General features: G+C 41.5%; 1 protein-coding gene across 1 annotated transcript in view; it reads left to right on the top strand.

The window, feature by feature from the left end:
• The window catches only part of NPAS3 (neuronal PAS domain protein 3), an 884282-nt gene that overhangs the window by 847246 nt on the left and 12838 nt on the right, over window positions 1-24198 (top strand). The window contains 2 exon segments of the mRNA XM_017895908.1: window positions 8398-8591; window positions 12501-12607. Of these exon segments, the coding sequence (XP_017751397.1) occupies window positions 8398-8591; window positions 12501-12607 (301 nt within the window).

Below are 24198 nucleotides of genomic sequence, written 5' to 3'. Positions count from 1 at the left end.
CAGGAACCTGGGAATCCACGTTATTAATAAGCTCTCCATGTGATTCTTGTGCACATTGAAATGTAAGAACCACTAACCCCAGAGGGTTTTTGTTTAAAAGAAATCCCTCACATCAGCATTAGGTGTTGTAGGCTTTCCAATTAAAGTAAAGAACAAAATAGGTTTTCCCTCATGTGCCAGGCCCATTTAGTCATTTTAATAATTTGGGTGTTGAACAAAGTGAGCTGACTTCATGTGTAAGAGTAAGCATACGCGTGTTCACATGCATACGTGTACCTGAAGTCTGCTTTCCTTCAGGACTTTAGTATGTCAGATAGAGCACAGAAGTTAGCCCTTGACTTCTTTCCTTTTCCTGTGCCTTCCATAGCCTGGAATGTCCTTATGTATAACTTCAGATCTGTCCATTTCCTGAACCAAACTTCACTTAGTCTCTTCAGGAATCAGACCAAGCATAAAACAGTGTGCTCCAATTACATCGCTCTTCCTGCTCACCTCATTCCCATTTAAAACAAGTGAAAGATCATGGACTCCCTGAGAATTAACACTTATTATGTAATTGTAGACTTTTTATGTCATAGGACTGGTTTCTGCCAGCCTTCTTTCCTAACTTTGGCTAGGAGTGCCTCCCTGGACCCCAGTTTCACCTGCTCTCTTATCCATCACCAGAGCTGCCCTTAAGTAGAGCCCACCTGAAACCCTGACAACCTAATTCCTGCAGGTCTTCTATCTTTAAGTGCTGAATCTTACTCCCTTACTTCTGTGTAATATTGAATATCCCTCATCTTACAAGAATTTGGTTGGACAAACTCCCAGAAAGACCCCTACCATCCACTTGCTTCCTGAGTTAATAGCTATCTCCATACATAGCTGATGACAGCGTTCCAGGACCACCTCTCCCGTTGCATCTTCCCTGGGCCCTGGAGGAGGTCTCCGTTGTCACCCCCTCCCTGGATCTCACTTCCACCTTATGAAGTCAGCTTTTCCCTATTCTGCCTTTTCTCATCCCCAACTGCTAAACTCCCATTGTGACTTATGACAAAACCTATAGTTTTAGTTTTTTTTTTTTTTTTTGAGACGGAGTCTTGCTCTGTCGCCCAGGCTGGAGTGCAGTGGCACGATCTCGGCTCACTACAAGCTCCACCTCCCGGGTTCATGCCATTCTCCTGCCTCAGCCTCCCCAGCAGCTGGGACTACAGGCGCCTGACACCATGGCCAGCTAATTTTTGGTATTTTTAGTAGAGACAGGTTTTCACTGTGTTAGCCAGGATGGTCTCAATCTCCTGACTTCGTGATCTGCCCGCCTCAGCCTCCCAAAGTGCTGGGATTACAGGCGTGAGCCACCGCGCCTGGCCCTATAGTTTTAGTTCTAAAGTCAGTTTTTAGAACTAAAATCTGAGATCCTGTAAGGGAAAGGAAATGCCATTCTACTGTGCTTCTGCCTCCCAGAGGGTCTAAAGACTCCTCCTTCAGTTATGAGCCTTCTTCTCCATGGTGCTTGCATCTGTGGAAAAGCCCCTGGTTTCAGCTAAGGCTTGTTTTTATTGTTATTTGTTTTTTCAGGCCTTGTGCAAGGAAAGACCTAGATGGCAAGAGTGAAACAGAAGCAGGTCTGCTAGGGCAGATTCTCCAGCCTATGAATGTGGTCTAAATCCTGGAAGCCACACTCCCTATAAATTTGCATGAATTTACACAAGGTTGATATTCTCATGCTGGTTCAGATTAAGTTGTTACGCTGTAGGCTAGATGTTTAGGTTCAGAAGACCCGGCTAAGCCCTTATCTTTCGGCAGGTTTCAGGCCACCTCAAAGCCCCCATCACTTAAAAATAATTAGCTGACTCTCCCACCTGAGCTAGTGATTTGACGATCTGTATGCTAAACCAGACTTCTACAGAGGGAAAAAAAGAAAAGGGACCAGAGTGCCAGAAGGAAGCTTAATTTTTAAGGTAAATTTGGATTCTCTTAAAGGACAAGTGAAAAATCTCTGAAGATGCTCTAAACCCAGGGACTCTGTCGTTTTTTTTCGTGCCTGCAGCCTTTTTTGTTCCCCTAGTTGCCTAGCCCTATTCTATACTTCACATTATATGTGGAAAATACTGCACAGAGTACTTGGCACTTCCTTTTGTTAAAGAGAACATTTTATATTACTAGAACTGAGATTTATTCCTAAAAGAAAGAAGAATAGCCTCCAGATGTATTTTTCCATCATGGACTTTCTTTCCTCAAGTATTGACAGAGGAGAGGTTTTAACAAGGTCTTTGTGAAGGGCCTGTTTATAATGAGAGGGTATTAGTGGAGCACATCTAAGTGTGTATCACCAACAGAAAACAGAAAGGAGCATATGGCAGGAAGAGAAATATACATTTGCCCAAGTAATGTGGCTTGTTACCACTCCCACACTCATCCTAAACTCTGCGGACATGCATCTAACAGCATCACACACAGTTACTCCTTGTAGCAGAGATGAAAAATAAAAGAAAAAATAAAACAATGATTTCCTCACTATGGGATGATCAAGTAATGCTAATGTGGACATTTTTATCAAAGATGATGGGATTTCAACTCAGAAATCTTGTGCATTCTGCTTCACTGTTGTTGGCATCCGGGCAGTGCTGTGTAAGGAGTTTAGAGAAATATGAGCTTTAGCATTCTTGTACAGCTTTTTATGATAAAACAGGAACAATGAAAGGAAACATGAGGATCGAGCTCTTATGTAAGACTGAGCTCAGGGGCGAAGAATCTTTTAGTTCAGAAAGCTCTTCTGAAGAATGTCTGTAGATGAGATTTAAGACCAGACTAAGATGAACTTTTTGAACACTGAAGCAGCTTTTACCCAGCATTGGCCAGAACCAAAGTTTATTTCAATTCAAGTATGATCCATAAGATCCCTATTAATGAATTATTAAACTGCATTTATCAATTTGCAGCTGTATTCTGAAACTCCTGCCCCCACTATGGGACCATAAAGGAGGAGGTGTTGTAATGCTACAGCACAGGAAAGGCCACTCCATTAGGCATTTGGTTATAGAACTCTCTAGAAATGAGTGAGAATCGTAGGCATCATTGCCTGATTCTTTGACACCATTTTATATCTCAGGAAATCCTACCCTTGCCAAGCTAGAAGATTTGCCAAAGTTACCAGAACCAGGACTGAAAACAGATGTTCTGTTTCCCAATACAATGTTATTTTTACCCCCCACAATATTCCTTTCATTTTAAAGCAAGTAGATTATTTTTATAGTTTGATGGCTCTTGACATATTAGAATCTAGGCTTATATATTTGTATTCACAGTCATTTTACATTCACCTACTTAACTTTACAAGGAAGCCATACCCATTCTGTGATATGTTAGCACTGGGATTGGTGGTGGTATGGGAAGCCTGGCATTTATGTTAGAATGGAATTGTGGATGGAGAAAAAGGGTACTTAAGAGCTTTCAGAAATGTTCTGGCTTTTTAATGAAATTATTATAGAGCAAGAAGACAATTTAGAGAATAACAAAAAACAAAAACATAAGTTGCCTGAGGCTTCAGCTACTCAAAGTGGAGAAGAATGCCTTTGGCACTCATGTATGTTTTCTCCATTGGCAATTCTATTGAATTTCTTGGTTTTAATTATCACCTCCAGGAAAAAAAAAAAAATAACCTTCCAGAACTATACCTTCAACTGTCATCACTTAAGTGCCTAACTCTTATTTTCAACTATCCCCTGAACACCTTCTCCAGGATCTTCCCAGGCTGCTCAAGTACAAACTGTTCACAGGGAAATCATCTTTGTCTCCACTGGTTACCATTTAGTTGCCATTTACCATTTAGTCTATTGTCATCATCATCCTGTGGGACAGGCACAAAAATTATGATACCAGCTCTTCTCCTCAGGTCCCACTGCCAATTTCCATTGATTGTACCTGCCACCTTGGCCCCATCTCTGTCTTTTCTCCTGCTGACACCAACTGAAATGCTTCTGGATCCATTCAGCTGAATGTATTTTCTTCCTACCCTGAACTCCTGAAGATCTTATTCCAAACCTTTCTTATGGAACATGCTTGTTAATTAATCAAACAGTATTTGTTGAACATATATTACACATCAGGCGTTATACCTAGGCACTTTGCACACATTTTCATTCCCTCCAATCAGCCCTGTAAGACTTGGATTTTTTTTTTTTTTTTTAAGACAAGATCTTGCTCTGTCATCCAGGCTGGCGTGCAGTGGTGAAATCATGGCTCACTGCAACCTCGATCTCCTAGGTTCAAGCAATCCTCTCACCTCAGCCTCCACGTAGCTGGGGGCCAAAGACATGAACCAATATACCCAGATAATTTTTTCATTTTTTGTAGACATGGGAGTCTCCCTATGTTGCCCAAGCTGGTCTTGAACTCCTGGGCTCAAGTGATCCTCCTCCCTGAGCCTCCCAAAGTACTGGGATTACAGGTGTGAGCCACAATGCCCAGCCTGGAAAACTATAAAAATGTCTATGAATATTGATGCCAGTGCCCCAACACCTGAGATCCACATTTAACAACTCTCAGGTACAGCCTGGACAGGGGGACTTTTCAAGACTCCCTGGTTGATTCCAATGTGTAGCCATGGTTGAGAACCACTGGTGTAACTCCAAACCCATTTGCCAGATATTCTCAGGTAGTTAGTATCACCTCTGAAGCTTTAAAACACAAACAAATGCTGGACCCTAACTCATTCCTATCAAATTAGAACTCTGGGGGATAGAGTCTGGGAATTCACATGTTAACAAAGCTTCACAAGTGACTCCATCACATAACCAGGATCAAAACCCACTTTCTTGATCAGATATGGAATCATCTCCCTCTTATGGCCATATTAGAAATAATTATAGATGTCTTCCTCCCACCCCCCCCCGCCCCCCCACTTAGAGTCTGTAAACTCTTTGAGGACAGATTTACATTTGATTTACCTTGGTCAGCTTCCTGGCACCTAGCAAGGTGCCTCATAGATTATGTGTTTTAGAAACTAAAGAACCAGGAAAATACCTTGTGTTAACTTTATTCAGAAAAAAAAAAAAAAAAAAGAACTGCCAGGCACAGTAATCCCAGCAGTTTGGGAGGCCAAGGTGGGCATATCAATTGAGGTCGGGAGTTCAGGACCAGCCTGGCCAACATGGTAAAACCCAGTCTCTACTAAAAATACAAAAATTAGCTGTGCATGGTGGTGCATGCCTGTAATCCCAGCTACTCAGGAGGCTGAGGCAGGAGAACTACTTGAACCTGGGAGATGGTGGTTGCAGTAAGCCGAGATCGCACCACTGCACTCCAACCCGGACTACAGTATAAGACTCCATCTCAAAAAAAAAAAAAAAAATCTTGGCAGTGTACTTATTTTTTTGTTCTAGGTTTTAAATCTTTGATATACTAACCTGGAAACAAAGCAAGTCATTTCAATTGTCTTAGGATCATAGTTGTGTGGCTATTAAGTGCCAGAGCTAGGATTTGAACCCAGGCCATCTTGACAATATTCTTTTCTGTACATCTCAGGCCTTAAAAGCAACTATAAAATGAAAAATCCAGCTATCTACATGTTTGGATACATGCTGTCAGACATGTTTCTGAAATTTGAACATAACCTGTCAGCTGGGGAAAAAAAGCTCTGTTGGCATTATGAAATGAATTTGGAAAAAATATGTTAATTTAAACCTAAAAATTGTGGGATCTAACAGATATCCCTTTCTTCTCTTCAATTCCACCCTCCCTGAAACCCACACATACATACAGACAGACAGACACACCCTCTGATTGTTCTTTGACATTTCTTGACAACTATTTAGTTACTACTTTGGTAATTTTCTTAGTTTTCTTTTCAGTTTATGCTACTTCTCAAAGATTTTTCAAATAACTTGAGCTTCTAGTTATAAATGAAATCTTCTCAAAAGTTCATATACAGTTTACTTAATAAATTGGCATCTGGTATATATTTCTAATGTTCCATTCAATGTGAATATGCACACAGGTAGAACACTAAGTTGAAGTGACTCTTAAATAAGACATCGAAACCTGGGTTCCAGGCACTATTTGCCATTTACAAGCTAGGTGACTTTGGGCAGGGATGAGCTTTCTGGAGTCTCCTTCTTCACCTAAAAATAAAAAGGGAAAGGAGTGAAGATAGACCCTCCCCAATTTTCTTCCAAATGTGAAATTTTATGATCCTTTAAAATAGTAAGTCATTTATTAGACTTTTGAACAACACCAGATTAATACTTGGTCCTTGTCCTTACTGGTCAATATTTTTAAAGGCAAATAGAGACATAATAATTAAATGTGTAGAATTCTTTACAGTTTATAGTCACCATTAGCTCCATTTCACAGAAAAGGAAATAGAGACACAGAGAGGCTGCGTGACTTGCCAGTGGTAACAGAATCAGAAAATTGCAAGTGTAGACTCCTACTGGACCCAACTTTGACCCCCTTCAATACCATGATGGCCACAGGCAAAGCTGGAGATCAGAGGCCAGGTCAATGTGACATGCCGACAGCTCCCTCCTGGTAGCCTGTCTGCCTTCCCCAAATGTTTTCCAACCCAGACGCCTTTAAATTGCTTTGGAATAGAATACCAAGTGGGGATTTATTTAGCATATCATTTCTGGATGTGTGTTTTCCTGAGCATTTATAGATCTGTGTTTTTCCAAGAAGCTGAGTGTTCCTGATAAAACAAGACAGATAATGATAAATGAGCATCTATGTAAGCCTAGCTGGGAGGAGGACCAGGGACTGTTAACACCCCTCCTGTGAAGTTAATCCCATTTCTTTTAGCTATTTCTTTATTAGTTAATGAGGTCTTGCAAAAATGTGTGTCTGTGATGGTGTTTTAGCATCCTTGCCTCTAGGAACATTTTCAAATATTCATAAAGTAGCTCATCTGACCAAAGCTTAAAGCAAAGGTGCATTAAGTATGAATTTAGTCAACTTCAAATGTGGGTGGTCAAAAAGCTGCCGCTGAAATAACCTAAATAATCCTCCTTATTGGTGCTTCCAGATCCACAGCTGTGGGCGCTAATGTGAAGGGTGACAGGGAAAAGGTATTATTTAAAACAGCCAGGACTCTGAAGGGCAGCCCTGTATCTTTGATCCTGCTTCCTGACTGACAGTAGTGTGGGCCCACTATTGGAAAACCAAGTAACTTAAAAGAAACAAAAATAAAATGGAAAAGGAATTGCCAGTGGAGCCCCTGGGAAGGAAAGCAGACGCTAGATCATATTGTTTCTGGGAGGCAAGAGACCTACTTCCCACTCCAGTTCCTTATAGCAAAGGAGGAAAAGTAGAATCTCAAGATAGTTTGGCACTCAGTGATGCATTTGGAGTGGCAAAGCACATATGGAAACTCAGCTAGTAAACTGAGCTCCATGGTACTGTGAATCATGGCAGTATCTCCATTTCACATGCTTTGGAGGATTCCCCACACTGTAGCAGGGTCCTGGGAACACAGCTAGGGTTGACATGCACATGTGTGCACACACCCCCACCCAGCCCTTCCATCTGCAACCTAAGGCATAGTGGCACAAATCCTTCCTATTTTTTTCCCTTTTATGATTTTGTTTCCCCAGAGCATCATTTGAGGAAGTTGTCACTATGGCTCATCTATGTGCAGTTTATATGCAGAGGTTTGCTTGGTTCCGGGTGGCCTGGACTATTTTGGCCAAGAAACTGAAAATTACAGCCCAATATTTTCCTTCCTGTTTCCAGGCAAATACCTCTGTGCTGCCACTAAGATGGTTCAAGTCTTCCTGACCCTACTTTAATATGAGCTCCAGGGACAAATCACGGGCCAAAGTCCTCTGACCATCAACCCCATAGGGCACTGCAATAAATCACTGTATCACTGGGAACTCAGTGCTGCCTAACAGGAAATATCTATCCTCGAAAGAACCCATTCATGTCATTGCCACCGAGAGTTTTATTCATTGGAGTCTTTGGCCTTTTGCAATATCAACCCCTGAATGAAGGAAGGCTCAGAGCCACACATCTGAAAGGAGATAGCCATATAATCCCACTCAAGTACAGACCTGGAGAGAGACAGACGTCGTCCATTAATAAGGGCTAATAATGCATATGTCCTTTTGCAACTCAGTGCTCAACTTTTTGGTCATTTTATTTGGTTATGAGTTTTCCCTTAATGTCAAAAAAACAAAGTCCTTTAAAAATAGCAACAGCACCATAAGAATGCTGCCTTGAGTAATGCTTGGAGTGTAATACTATCTTTTTTGTCTCTTGCCACAAGGACGCTGAGGGCATGCCGACAGCCATTATGATTACAGAAGATACAAGCTAATGTTGGTTGTTCCAGATGTAATTTTGCATTTCTCAAAAGAAATGCTGTTATATCTGGGATGTAAATTTGACTGGTATCCTGTACTTAATGTTCTTTTACAGGTGATTCACATAACAGGCCGGCTACGTCTCAGAGTGTCGCTGTCCCATGGGAGGACCGTCCCCAGCCAAATCATGGGTCTCGTGGTTGTTGCGCATGCCTTGCCTCCCCCGACGATCAATGAAGTCAGAATTGACTGCCATATGTTCGTCACTCGAGTAAATATGGACCTCAATATCATTTACTGTGAAAATAGGTACTTTGTTTTTGTTTTCATTTGCCCTGTTGCACGTTGCACATTGGTGAGGGTTGTGTTTCAGCCGTCTGAAGGATGGTACTCTCCCAGTGAGGCTCATTCTAAATCCTGATCTTGTTTTTAATGGCTACTTGGACTGACACCAAACGTGCTTTTTATTTAAAATTTACATTGCTGCCCTGATTTATGTTAGGGACAACAATTAAAGGAATCGGGATACCCAGACATCCATATGCTATAAAGAAGGCCCATTTTGGCTGAGAACCCAAGAAGAAAGCAGGGCTCAGATGCCACTGGCAAAATGATACAGTAAAATGTATTGCCTGATGCCTCAGTGGTACCCACTTCTGCCTAATTCGAGGGCCCGGCCTCACAGTGGTCAGTGTTCACACAGACGCTAAGCACAGAAAGAACAAATGAGAATCAGGTCCACAGAGGAAAAGGATGAAAAGAAATTTGCAAAGCTGTTAAATAAAACTTTGTCATCCTGAGGATTTCACTTTTATAAATTAAGAAAAAGATGACTCATCATATAAATGAGTTGGCAGTTCTTCCTCAAGACTAAGCTTTTATAAAAGGACTTTTAGCCTCTGGTTAAAAGTTCACTTTTTCCATTAAGCACAAAGCAAGGGACAAGGAAATGGGACATTGCCCCTTCAGACCTTTCACCTAGAAGTCAGCAGCCCATCATCAGACTGATTTGAAGAGGAAACCATGGGGTGCAGGGAGGGCGGTGAAGAGGAGCTGCCCACATACCAGGTGTGTGAAGGAAGCTCTGGCGATACTATCCTTCCCCGGGTGCCACAGGGAGAATTACTGCATCAATTTGGGGAGGATGCTTTTGCAGCACTGTTGTCAGGCTTGTTCACTGAGCCCCGTCCATCCTTCAGGGGAGAAACTTAAGAGCAGATTGGTCAAGTGACTTGGAGAACTGACCTCTCCAGAGACTAACCAAGAAGATAGCCCCTGCATTCAGTCCACTGGGAAGCGCTGAAGACGTTGAAGTCAAGTTGGAAGCTGCCTAATATTTCTGACCAGGATCTGATTCAAAGGAAAGAATTCACCTTGGGAAAAGATACCTGAGCTATGAGTGTTCAATAGGGTAGAAGATCTCATGAACGTGTTGCTGTTAGTTGATAAGAAACTCTGAATCTGCATTTCAAGTTTTGTTGGCATTTATTAAAATGTTTATGATCGTGACATCGTGGGTATGTCTAAAGTATTCTGGAAAGGTCACAGAACATCAGGGAACATGCGTTAGCCAGTATGATTCACTGAAGTTGGCAGGTCCTAATAAAGATGGCTGGCATTTACTGATCACTTACTGCACACAGGCCGTGTGCAAAGCTCATCACCTGCACAATTTCACTTAAGCTTTAGGACAGCCCTGTGAGGCAGGTGCTGCTGCTGTCTCCATTGCCTTTGGGCAATTACAGCTAAGAGAGAAACATTGACTGACTTGTCCTCAGCCAAGAGATTCAAAAGCCCATGTACTTAGCTACATCCTGTGGAGTCTCCCTGGAGCCTCTTCTTTTTCTCCAGAAGTCAGACTGAATGGCAAGCGACCAGAAAGAATAATCTCTGAGGGGGACTTTTCATACATATGTACCCATGAAAGAACCCAGTTACAGCCCATAGAGCTATTTCTTCTCTAATTAAAAATGTAGAATGCTGGAGAAGGAGATCCAAACAGGGAAGACAGACGTCACGTCAGAGGATGGACTATGACTTTGCTTTTTTGAAAACACAAGTCAGCTCCCTTGATGTAGCTACCAGCCACCTCTCCCTCCAAAGAACAGGGCTTCGTCTTATTTACCAAACTTCCAGTGATTGTCCTATCCCAAAACATCACTTAATTTTCATTCCCGTGATCAACTCATTAATTCTTTTGACAAGCTCTATGGACCCGAATGCCTCATGGTGCCACTCTAGTAATTGAGATCATTTTCTGTGACCTGCTTTTGGCGTTTTTCTTCCAAAAAAAAAAAACTTTCACAGTCCCCTTTATTAGCCAATACAATATAGCATTATTTCCCATCTGCAGATGATAGTAATTATGAAAAATACCTGTATGAAAGGTAATTGCATATTTGATCTGAGGAAAAGCATATTGTGTGCCAGGCACTGTGCGATATTAATTTCATTCCCTTCATTCATCCCCTCACCAACCTTTCGGATTGTTTTACAGAAGAAGAAACTGAGGCTCAGAGTAAAAGATGCCATCAGGATTCTGATCCTGATATAGGTCATCCAACTGGTCAGGTGCTTTCGAGATAGATGTTAAGACACCCTCAGACACCGGGCTAGTCACATTCACCACAGTAACAGGCTTTGCTACAGAGAAGGGCTTAGATCGTTTTGAAGGATTTAATTCAAGAAAAGAATAAACTAAAGAAATGCCTTCCCTGAAGAATGGAGTGGCTTTTTCCTGGGGTTTATTATTTAATTAGGGAATTGTTAACTAGAAACTAAGGCTTGCTCCTTGACTCTGCAGACCATTCTTCTCTGCATTCCCAAGGACGGCCTCAGGCAAAGCCGACATCTAATGCTTTCAGAGGAGCTGGCAAATTTCAGAAACACCAGTGAGGGAGGGTCTTTTAATGACATCCTTGTTCCCTCATTTGCAGAAAGGGGGTGTAACTGCGCTTGGAAGATAGCTAATGGTTTTAGGAAAACACCAGCTACTCTGTGTCGTACCTAAAACCCATGAAATCCTTAGAAAACCCTCCTTTTTATTTCCCCAATTAATCTTATCTTACCAAAAATCCTAGTTCGGCCAAAATATTATTTGAATTGCTAGACACTGAGAAATTCACTCACTGGGTAATATATTTTAATTATGTTTCTTTTTTTGTTTGTTTTTCTTTCTTATTTCCCTGCCTTGGGGGCCAGAAAACTCTCTAACAATGATCACATGTGTTTCTTAAATGTGTCATTTCTAAAGATTTACTTCATATTTGAATAGACCATATGCCGTAAGTCATAAAACACACACACACACACACACACACACACACACACACGAAGAGTAAAGAGAATAAATTAAACAAGAAATATATTCCACTTTGGACTGACCAAAAGGAATCTGCACTTGGTAATACAGAGGGTAACAAGCATTTTGACATGTTTGCGTAAACCAGGCAGATTCCCCCAACATGTTTTCCAATTTGGACTCTATTTTTCCATGCTCTGCCTGAGGACATCGACGTCTGGACAATCAGTGACAGAGGCTTACACACACGTACTGTCGAGCACAAGCCTAGAAGAGCTGCTGAAATGGTTTAAAAGTTTTTGTGCGGAATCCACCACAAAGTACCAGTTAAAAGGGCCAGGAGTGAAAGCTGGGCTCCCAAATGACTAAGACTAAAAAAGATAATACCCCCAGGCATCTGTATGTCTCAGCATTTAAATTATATCCCTTGAAATGCCAATTTGGACTTTGTGCCAAGAAGCTGCTGAAGCCCTTTTTCATGGAAATACCCAATAGAAGACCAATCTGTTTAAATGAAAGGTGTCTCTAATCATTTGGTATAAACATAACATGTTTTTATTTTATTATGTAACCTTGAATTATCTTGGCCTGTAATGAGGATCTTGCATTGTTACTGATTCTCAATAATTTCATGAAATTATGTTGTCTAAATGTGCATTCTTAATGCCAAAGAAAGAGAAAAACCTATCTAATTATTGAAACACAATCGCTTGATGTAACACATTTCCTACTTTTGAAAAAAGACTGTTACGTGTTAAAGAAATAATCTTATCTATAAAGGGCTTCCCTCACAGTGCCACCTCCTCACGGGTACAGTAGTATAATGAAATGTGTCAGTAGATCTGTTTCTACGTTATTTGACAGTTTCTTTATATTTCTTCCTTTCTGAATTCCAGCCTGTGTTCTTCTCTTTGTAGGATTAGTGATTATATGGATCTGACCCCTGTAGATATCGTAGGGAAGAGATGCTACCACTTCATCCATGCTGAAGACGTGGAGGGCATCAGGCACAGTCACTTGGACTGTAAGTACCTCCTGTGTGGGGGAATAACCCCGGCCGGTGTCAGCTCTCTCTGAGGCTTGTTTGGTTTCAGTGCTGATTTTTCCCTTCAGCTTTCCCGTGTACATTTCAGATGATGTCAGTGTGCAGTGAGAAAAAGTGAGACATCAATCATTTCAACTCGTGTTAGAATTAGATTGAAAGTTGGACCTCGGGCCTAGAGAAATTGCTGGATCTTTAGGCACTCACCCAGAATTCTGTGGTGTCTTGTGCTGTCTCTCCTATGAAGTGGTAGGGAAACCTTTGTCTTAAGTGCTTCCTTGACCCTTTCATTTTCTGGAGAGCAACTTCCACTCTGAAATTTGTGGTCTTAGTTTCAAAGTACATGTGGAAGAAGACAAGTTCAAATAAGCCAGAGCCTTATAAAAATGCCTACTTGACCAGCCACAAAACTGGGGTGAGGGGCAAGCCAGGGAGATGGGGCAGAGCACGTTGTGTGGACACAGCAGCTCTCGAAGGCAGTGTTCTCACTGTTTCTGGAAAGAGAGTTATTCAGAAGAGTAGCTCTCTCCATCCTCCAGCTCCTGAGAAAGAGAAACTTATCTCAGCTCTTTGAATATGGCTCCCAGCCCGAGCCACAGGCTGAACTCCAAAAGACCTTCTGTGCATGTGAGCAAAGCAGGAGCATCAGTGATGTGGCTGGCTCCAGCGACACACCAGCAGAATCGTGCAGGACCCCGCATCCAACCGCCCTAGCTGTTCACTCTGTCCATGGAAGGGGTCTGACTAGAGCACTGGTCTGGTGGCCCTCTTCTGACCAGAGGTCCTTTATATGACCATTCAATAGACTCTTCCTGAAAAATGAGTACCCCCCCACCTCACCCACAGCTATGTCCCTAGAAGGTTCTAATCCCAGTTCAGACCTCTGAATTTAAATATAGTCACATGCCACTTAGCCACGTTTTGGTCAACTACCTACCACATATACGATGGTGGTCCCATGAGATTATAATACTGTATTTTTACTGCACCTTTTCTGTGTTTAGATACACAAATACTTAACACTGTGTTACAGTTGCCTTCCAGTATTCAGTAGAGTAACATGCTGTACAACTTTTGGTCCAGGAGCATTAGTCTATACCATATAGCCCAAGTGTGTAGTACGCTACACCATCTAGGTTTGTGTCAGTGCACTCTGTGATAGCCACACACTGATGAAATACCCTAGCGATGCATTTCTTAGAATGTATTCCCATCATTAAACAACACGTGGCTGTACACACAGGGTGCCACAAATGAGATGGTACAGCCTAAAGTTGAAGCGTTTATGCAGAAAAAGCCAGCCAAGTGGACTTTGTATTTACCTCCTCTCCCCTTTCTTATCATGGTCAAAGAGAGCTATTTCATGTCTTTCCTGCCCTTTGCAATTATTTCTTCATTTCAAACTCAGAAACATGGAGATGTTGAGCTAGCCAGCGTCTGAAAGTATGAACATCCTGTACTGTGTTTTTAACCCTGCGTTAGCAACACTGACATGGAACCAAGTTCAGTGTTAGAATGTGTATGCACCACGTCTCTGGAAAGAGTCTGCCTGCAAGACAGCAGATTCTACTCCCAACGCAGAGCATGTGTCTTGATACTGCACACCAGGGATTTAGGGAACACACTTGTTGCTGAGAATGAATGGGTGTTGTGCATCGTAGAAGCAGATGGCTCTTCAATTAATTGGGGGAAAAAATGGTGCAGTTTCCTCAAAAGAAACATCAGGTTCTTTGTTACTCAGAGTTTAGAGAAAATGGAGAAAAAATCAGGATCTTTGGAAGAAGCCATGGATATATTTTCGGAATAATATAGGCTAGAGATCCAGACTTCACAAATGAATATATTGTTTTTAGGAACACTGTCATAGACCATGTGTGGAGAGGGGGATACCTTCTCATTTTGGAATCTTAATTAAGGTCTAAATTCAGAAACCTGATGCTGCAAAAAAAAAGAACTTTGTCTTCCTCAGTTATTATTTGGAAAACATCATGCTATCTCTCTGGGATTTGATTTACAGTTTGAAGAAACACAATTCCTCAGGAACAGTGAGTGAGGGCAGTTCATTTCTCCCCATTAAGCAAAGGTCTCCAACAAATATGTTTGATGCCTTTCTTTCCGGTTTACTTTTATCTCATTTTCCGTACTCGGAATAATTTGAGAGAGCTGAAAATAAACCACTCCACCATTCACTATTGTGCTATTCTCCTAATTTTTCTGGTATCTTGTCAGCTAATAAACAGAGAAGGTATGCTTTCAAATTCTGATTTTTTTCATTACTTGATATTGACATACTGGCTATTGCTTTATGATTCAGCCTACTAACAATGATTGGGTTCATTCTTTTAACTCATACACATGACTTCTAATTTTGAGTTCTTTTAATAACCTTAAACACATGAAAAACAAATAGAATGAGCTGATAATTCTGCATAGTAAAATACACTTCACATATTTAGCTATCATGCTGTGGAATAACTCCACAATGTCAAGTAGCACACAATTAGTAAAACTGTAGGGGGAGGAAAAAGAGTGTTTTGATCCTGAAGAAGTTTGATCCTAATCAGATTGAAATTTCAGCGTTCTTGTAGTGCTTAATATCTTCAATCACACACAAAAAAAATCAAACTGATTCCAGTGTCAAGTTTTGCATTCTGTGACTGAAATAAAATGCTAAAATATACAAATGCATCTCGCTTTGTACAATAAACATTAACATCATTATAAAGTAAGATTGAGTCTAAAATTGTGTGATGGAATGTCTGATGTTTACCTAATTCTCAAACCAAAGCCAGCCCAGTAACAAAATGACAGACCATGTAATAAGTCTTGGTTGTATAAACACTGGAAGAAAAGGCAAAAAGCCAGCACAGCATCTTGCTTGTCCAAAGCCCTAGGCTATTACTGAAGGATGCCTCAACTGTGCCTTCTTGGCAGGAGAAGGTCATGGCGACATAGAATCGGGTCAAGAATAAGATAGAATTCTAAAACAAAGGGATGGTTAAAAAATAAACCACATTAACTATTTAGTTTTTCTTCCTAGAGCTATTGGCACAATTCGTGGTTCTGTCCTGAAAGATAGGTTGTAGTCATCTGATAATATTTCTGATTTTTTAATATCTGTCTTATGCCCCAGTTTGATAGAATGTTTTTTAAAAAGACTTAATAGTCTTTGATAACTAAAAATACTCTCTTTATCACTTATGTCTTTTTTCCTTGCCTAGGCATCTGTAAATCCATAAATGAACTTGTCTCTAGAATAAGAAAAGTAAAGAGGAATATCAGCTGTACCAGGATTACAAATCTGATAAATTGAACCAAGAACTTTAGAGCATCTACTCTTCCACTAAGTTAACATGAGATGACTGATAGTTCACTGGATTTCAACAGAAAGAATCAGTAAGAATCACATTATTGACGCCTACATGGTAGGTTAGTGAAACTACACTGGAACTGTAAAACCAAGGGAGTTTTAGGGCCCCTTCTTTCACATTGTCACCAAAGATCTCTGTGATTTCTTTTGCTTAAAACCAGTTTCACCAATTCTTCAGGTCAAATCATCATTTAAAGGTTAGAATTTTAAACCATTCACATTAGTAATTACTGGGGCATCTTCACCTCCTCTTCCCTCCAGTTCTCCATTGCTCAGGAGGTACAGACTTGAGAGATGATCACTCACAGTTACACACTCCAGTTACCTATGGTGTCTGTGTGGCTCTTCAACTATGAGAGGTTTCAGTGCAACCACCTACCACTCTACTTCTGCCTGTAGCCCCCCAAAAATAGAATGCTAAACCAAACAGATGCATGCTTTGCACTGCTCTTTATTCCCATTTAATCCAGCCCTTTGTCTAGAGAAAGAGCTGAATTTGTCTTAGATATCCCTAGGGTTCTTTGTGGGTCCAATCAGCAACAACTTTCTAAAACCTTAAAGAGTGGCCTAGGGGAAAACTTCCTTTCTCTTTATGAGGTTCTGCTCCACCAGCAAGGCTCAAGGTTGTGGAGCTGTGGGATTTCAGGGAAAATGAGCCAGAGACTGGAGGTGTGGTGGCAGTTTTTTCCTTCCTAGCACCTGACCCAGTCTGAGAAAACTCTGGAAGAGTTATTTCAGAAAGACAGAAGGACTGCAGATTGCCTTTGAGATCACAGGCAGTTAAAAAGCATGGCCTATCCAATATACTTGAGGGGTTTTTTTTTTGTTTTTTGGTTTTTTAAGTAGCTTCAGTGTTTATTTCTTAATTACAAACTTCTATACTTTCTAACAAAACTAATATACAGCTACCTGATATAATGCATTCCATGCTGTTTTGCATCAATAACCCCTACACTCTCCTCCTGAAGGCGTCTCATCGCCAAATGCAAGCAGACTGCTTAATGCAGGACTAATTAGTATATCCCCTTCCAGTCTGCAGGCCCTCCATTGTAATTCCTTCCCAGCTCATTTTTTTCCACAACCGAGCATCAATCAAAGTAAGTGCCCTGCCTGCCTAGGCAACACAAGATGTCCTCCATGCATTTGTCATCTGCCACACAAACAAAGGGGGAATTTAATTGTTGGTTTGGGTATGCAGCCACTGCACACAGAAACGGAAGCTGCAAGTGAAGGAAAGAGAAAAGGTGGAAAGTTTGATGGGTGGGCCAAATCCAGATAGCATGGGGGACTTTTTTCCGTATTCTGATCTCAGCCCTTCTTCAGGGGTCGGTCTTCAGGGATTTAGCTGCAACCTGGTCATTGGCTGGACTTTTCCCAAAGCAAGTAAGCTTCCCCTTCTGCCATATGAATATGAAAATCCCCATGAAAGGAAATGCATGTAATAGCTACCATGTCTGACTTTCTTCAGAAGCCAAGTCAGCCTTCATCGGGTGCCTGGCCATTAACTGAAAAAACTGTCACGAGGAGACAAGATAAAGGCAGGTTTTTATGCAGGAATGAATTTGTATTATTTTGTCTTGTTTGTTTTGGGGTTTTTTTTGTTTTTTTTTTTTTTTGGTGGAGGGTACCGGCAGGAAGACAGTGCTCATTTTGGCTTTTAAAGTCCATGGACAGGCAAGCACAGAGACGAGAGACCAGCAAGAGGGTTGAGCTCCAGCGGCACATCCCTGCTGTGCTTACTACACTGTGCATCAGTGGGGCAGCAGCATAGGCACCCCCTGGGAACTCAGAGACGCAGGTTTTGAGGCCTTCCCCAATCAGAATCTGCAGTTAGCAAGATCCCCAGCTGACTCATATTTATGTGAAAGCTTGAAAAGTACAGACTATACTAGTATTTAGAAGGCACTATTTTACATGACGTAAACAGGAAATACAAACTTAGTATCTGAAGGGTTGTCTTTTCCTCTCAAATTGGATGAATTCTGAGAACAGTAGCAAAAGGTGAGTAGTGAAATAACTCTTAGGGTGCTCCATCAGTATTCAAATGAAACAAGAATAGGATTAAGAAGCTGACTTCTTTACAAAGATGTAAAGTTTTAAATATCAACGGGAAAAATTTAACAGAGTATACATAGTAATATCCAACCTAGTAAGCAAAAGATCTTAACTTTTTTTTTTTTTCCCCTTGGGCAAATATTTTCCTGTGTACTTGACTGTATGAGTGAATATGAGCAGTCGTTTTTTTCCTATTCAAGTTTACCTAACATTTGTGAGCACTTACTAATGCAAAGCCTGTGTCATCGCTGTGAGGTTTCAAAAACAACCAAGGTATGGTCTCCACCTTCGGGGAGCTTACATACTAGTAGAGAAGGGAGCATGAAACAGCCAATTCTGAATAGCTAGTATGAAATGAGGTCTGTTAAGATGTGCAAACAAAACACAGAAACCCCAGAGGTGAAAGCAACTAAGGGGAGGATGGAGAAAAAGCCCCAGGGGAGGCAGATTTTCCCTGGACTTTGAAAGAGGATGGCAAGAGAGATGGAGGAGGGGTCTAAGGTATTGCAGGCTTAGAAGAGCATAGGAGAGACATAGAACACAAACACATGATCTGTTTTGTCTCCCCAGAGAGTGAGCCAGAACTTTGATTTGACTGACAAATTCTAATATAATTCTCACATGGATTCGCGAGCTTTTCCTTGTTATTATTTCAATTAGTAGCTGCTTTTTATTTTTTGTTATTTTTATTATTATTATTATTTTGAGACAGAATTTTGCTCTTGTTGCCCAGGCTGGAGTGCAATGGCACGATCTCGGCTCACCGCAACCTCCGCCTCCTGAGTGCAAGCGGTTCTCCTGCCTCAGGCTCCCTAGTAGCTGGGATTACAGGCATGCGCCACCACGCCCAGCTAATTTTGTATTTTTAGTAGAGATGGAGTTTCTCCATGTTGGTCAGGCTGGTCTGAAACTCCTGACCTCAGGTGATCCACCCACCTGGGCCTCCCAAAGGGCTGGGATTACAGGCATGAGCCACTGCACCCTGCCTAGTAGCTGCTTTTATTATAGTCTATTTATTTATTTATTTATTTTGAGACGGAGTCCGCTCTGTCAACCCGGGTGGGTGCAGTGGCCGGATCTCAGCTCACTGCAGCTTCCGCCTCCGCGGGTTCACGCCCCATTCCTCCCCTGCCTCAGCCTCCGGAGTAGCCCCCTGGGACTACAGGCGCCCGCCACCTCACCCGTGCTTAGTTTTTTGTATTTTTTAGTAGAGACGGGTTCACCGGTTAGCCAGGATAGTCCTCGATCTCCTGACCTCGTGATCCGCCTCTCGGCCCTCCCAAGAGTGCTGGATTACAGGTATGAGCCACCGCGCCCGGCTATTATAGTGTTTTTTTAAAACTTTGTATTGACCAAAAAAAAAACCCATCGCTCTATAAGGCATGATCAGAAGAAAAAAAAAAAAAAACGCAATACTTCCGGCCTGGCACGGTGGCTCATGCTTATAATCCCAGCACTTTGGGAGGCCAAGGTGGGTGGATCACAGGTCAGGAGTTCAAGACCAACCTGGCCAATGCAGTGAAACCTCGTTGCTATTAAAAATGCAAAAATTAGCTGGGCATGGTGGCGGGTGCTTGTAATCCCAGCTACTCGGGAGGCTGAGGCAGGAGAATGGCATGAACCTGGGAGGCGGAGCTTGCAGTGAGCCAAGATCACACCACTGCACTACACCCTGGGCGACAGAGTGAGACTCTGTCTCAAAAAAAGAAAAAAAAAATCAACACTTCTGAGTCATCCATTTTAACCTAAATCAGTTAACCCAAATAAAATCAATTCCATTACTTCTTATAATGGCATCTTGTTCTCAATCTTATACAAACTATTTTTTAAATTGTTTCCTGAAAACGTTCAGTGATACCCTACATATCATCAAAAAACTTGTTTTAACTTAAATAAGTGGCATAGGATTTAATTCATGTATGTGTCTAACATACAACAGTTTTCCCACACATGCACAGCTAACTAAAGATCAGGTCATTCAAACCTCTTCTTGAACTCCCACATCTTCTCTGGCTTCCTAGAACTTTTGGTGCAGCATATCAAGTAGAATGCACCTGGTTACACGTAACAGACAATCCCAGTAAAAATGACTTAACTTTCTCTTCATGATCAGAAGATCAAGATAGCATCCCCATCATCAGTTCCTCATGGGGCAATGTCCAAAGTGTGGAAGGGGTCAGTCGATGTTTTGTGTTCGTTTTGGAGTGCACAGAAAACATTCCCAGCAGCACTTCCCCACCAGGGAGCAGGGAGAAGCCTCTTGTGTCTTATCGTGCCATGTGTCATCGAGTACCCAAGCCTAAGCCACTCACTGGCAAGGGGGTAGAAGTACTGTATCTGGCTTAAACAATCAAGGTTTATTCTCCTGGGATTTAGGAGGCGGCCGTCCAACATAAAACCCAAAATCAGACTTCTGTTACCCAGAAGGAAGTGGCAGAATAGCTGTTGAGCAGATGACCAACAGTGACTGCTACATGGAAGAATCTATGTTTTCACAACAAAGTACTTGGATTTCTAAAAATCTACATAACAGATGAACAAATGGAATTTGTCTGGGCTCCTGGAAATATTTCTGACTTTCTGAAACACTAGTTTTTATATACCTGTGCCTCACTACCTATGTATTTCTTTTTAAAGATGTTTAGTGGACTTAACAAAATGATGGCCTCCAGAAGCACAGGGTCCACCAGAGACAAAATAAATCTGAGTATAAGGTCCACATCATCCCTTTTGTCTGTTTTCACTTCTGCCTATGCCCTAATTAGATAAACTACTTCAGTACTTGATAACACTTAATTGTTGAAGGGAGGTGAAGAATGCACCCAGCCCAAGTCCGACCCCCTTGTGCTTTCATAGACCTACATACCACATGCCATACAGTTGTCACTGTTATAAACTTATTAGTGAGAATGATTGATAAGCATCTCTCTTTCTCATTCAAAGGCAAGTAGTGCTAAATGCCTATTTCCAGAGTGAATAAAACTTTTTCTACAACCTCTCACAGTAGAGACTTCCCACTTGAGTTTCATTGCCCAGTGTCTCATCATATTCCAAACCTAAACCAATCACTGACTAGGGGAATGCAATCATCAAGACTGATGGAGATTAACGTAGGAGGACAGGCCCATGACACATTTTGCACACTCTGATATCCTCTAGAGACTAGCACAGAGTAGGCACTCAAAAGAAAATGGATTGAATGAATAAATCCACCATTGTCCTCAGTTCCTAGCTTTAAATTTTTAAATTCCATGCTGAAGTGCCCACTGCTTCTCATTTATATAACAAATTCCCCCCAAAATAGAAGGTATAGGTCCTGAAAAAAATACTCTATCCTTAACTATTTTAGGTCGAGAAGGGAATGAATGAGTGGGACTGAAACTCCCTGGTTGGGCTGAAAACAGCTTGTAAAACACTGTGATCTCAGATGTCCCTTGTGCCAACAATTATTTTGATTCTCCTTGTCCTAGAACACTATCAGTGTTTAAAAGCCTTGTTCTCCAATTCAGTACATTATCATGAAGAAAAGGGGAATTTATTTTTTAAACTTAACAAATGGACGCATTCTAAATCAATGAAAAGTTTTCTGCATAATTCAATATTAACAGTTAATAAAAATCTATCAATTGGCAGTGGTATAGGGAAAAACCTCTCCTGAGGTTGTAAATCACACAGATAGCAATTCAAGCAGGGCCTGTCATTAGCGTATTAGGGGGGGAATCCATAGATGATGCATACTCATTCACAAAACATCCACAGGTCTTCTGTCCTTAAGCTCATAACTCACAATAAGTGTCAGATATCCTTCAATCCTACCAAATATTGCTCAGCATCTAGATTTAAAAAAAAAAAAAAAAAAAAAAAACTAAAACCAATTTCTGGATGCCAGCTATTTAAGACATCTAGCTCACTAATTGCAAAATCTATAGAAAAATCTGCACAGCATCAAAGCCTCAGTTGATCCTATGAGCAGTTCTAAATGAAAAACTGTCTCTTTTGTGAGTAAATAAAGCACTTAATGCAGTTTCTGGCTATAATTGTGTTTCTCCTGTGGGTTTTGAAAATGACCTTCCTGTAAGCATCAAGGACTGTAACTTTTTAGATAAGGAAACTTGTTCTTGTTTTAAGTCTATGTCAAGTTCTTTCCCCTATAGCCCAGTTTTCAAAAGCCAAAGAAAAAGTAATCCAGAATTAAAAGAAAAAAAAAAAGGGAAAAGAAAGAAAGAAAGTCCTGTTTCCAGAATGAAGTTCCCTGTCAGCCTGCCTTGGGCCTTAGGTGGAGAAGCAGAGATTAAAGAGTCAGTATTCTTTTTCATGTTTCATCTGCCAGTTTTGTGAATGTAGAAAGAGAACCAGTGGCTACAGCTAAGCACCCAACTGTGGTATTAAGTAGAAAGTGTGATTCTAGCACACCCCCCTCACTTCCACACACAGATACACACTCTAGTGAATTCAAAAATAATTTTTGAGTTTCTAGCAGAAGGCACCTGCTCTCCGTTCTCTGCGGCCACTGATGAAGGTACCTCCAGGAGGGGGTGAATGGCGCCACAGATGCGTCCTCCTATCGCCATGACGATAATGAAGCTCTTTGTTCGGCTGTGTGAATGTGAAGTGTGGAATCTCCGATGATCTCACCATTTCCTATTTATTCTATACTTACCTGAATGCACCATGTCTTGCAGCTTTTTAATGCATATGCAAACCACTAAAATGTCCTTTTGTGAGACACTTTGCTAAAAGACCGCTTTTGATATGTGTTCTTCATCTCCTCTTCAAACTGAATTAGACTGCTTCCTTCTTTTTATGACACAACTAACTCACTATTTAGAATCTTTGGCTTTGATTTTGTAGAACAGCCCAACAGGAAGAGACCACGTTCTCTTTTTTCCTCCATATTTCTGAAGGCAAACTTGTACTGATTTGTTTTGATTTACTACCAGAATTATGTTCCCGCCACAGACACTGGCTTCCTTTATGTCCTTTCAGTCATCAGCCTGTGTCTGTGGACAAAGTTTTCCCAAGGAAAACTGAAATCCCTCTATTGGTAACTGTGTGCAGGGCCACGGATGTGTGCCTCAGCAAAAAGTTCATCAGATTTGCAGGGAGAGGAATCATTCTCTCTAAGCAGTACATTTCTTACAGGCCAACCACTAAGCTCAAACCGAGACCAGGTGACATTTTAAAAAGATATTCAATGAAACTTAGCATCCAGTCTTGGGGGATGGAGAAGTGGCAGGGGAAAGGTATATTTGATGTAAAAGGTCACATGCTCTAAAATGTAAGCACTCTACAATTTTCTTTTGATTGAACTGTATTTGCAGCTTCCTTCACAGTTAGAGGTGTGTGGTGTTACTATTTTGACTTCAATAGCCAAAGAGACACTTATTCATGGTATTCTAATTGTTAGCTAAGCAAGGCTGGTACAGTTCAACCAGGATGATTTAAATCTCTCCCAGTTCATCTCTATAATATTCTTCTCACAAGTGGAGGTCACTTCTGTCCTCTTAAGAGCACAGCTTATAACTCTAAAGCACCTATAACTTGGAGGATGGGGTGGTGCCAACAACAACCTCCTGGCTTTCCTTTCAGCAACAACAGCCAAAAGCAACTGGTTACACCCTAGGCCTCAGAGGAGCAAGGAACATGTTCTTGTGTGCTAGCAGAGATGTTTCCAGTTATGTCTGGGGCCTTTCAAGATTCTCAGCTAACCTGTGCAGGTGTGTTTATCCTCTCTCTGTGTTCAGGTTACTTTGTGAAATCTAAGAAGAGGTCATTTAAAAGTTTTGGGATCCTCGGCTGGGCACGGTGGCTCAAGCCTGTAGTCCCAGCACTTTGGGAGGCCCAGGCAGGCGGATCACAAGGTCAGGAGATCGAGATCATCCTGGCTAACACAGTGAAACCTGTCTCTACTAAAAATACAAAAACATTAGCCGAGCGCGATGGTGGGCGCCTGTAGTACTGGCTACTCGGGAGGCTGAGGCAGGAGAATGGCTTGAACCTGGGAGGCGGAGCTTGCAAGTGAGCCGAGGTCACGCCACTGCACTCCAGCCTGGGTGACAGAGAGAGACTCCGTCTCCAAAAAAAAAAAAAAAAAAGAATTTTTGGGGGGGGAAAACCGGGTCAGGGTTATATGTGTTTTTTATACAAG

The sequence above is a fragment of the Rhinopithecus bieti genome, unplaced genomic scaffold, assembly GCF_001698545.2.
Source record: "Rhinopithecus bieti isolate Rb0 unplaced genomic scaffold, ASM169854v2 scaffold_21703, whole genome shotgun sequence".
Lineage (NCBI taxonomy): Eukaryota > Metazoa > Chordata > Mammalia > Primates > Cercopithecidae > Rhinopithecus > Rhinopithecus bieti.
Note: the sequence above shows the minus strand (reverse complement) of the source record. Positions and strands in the feature narration are given on the sequence as shown.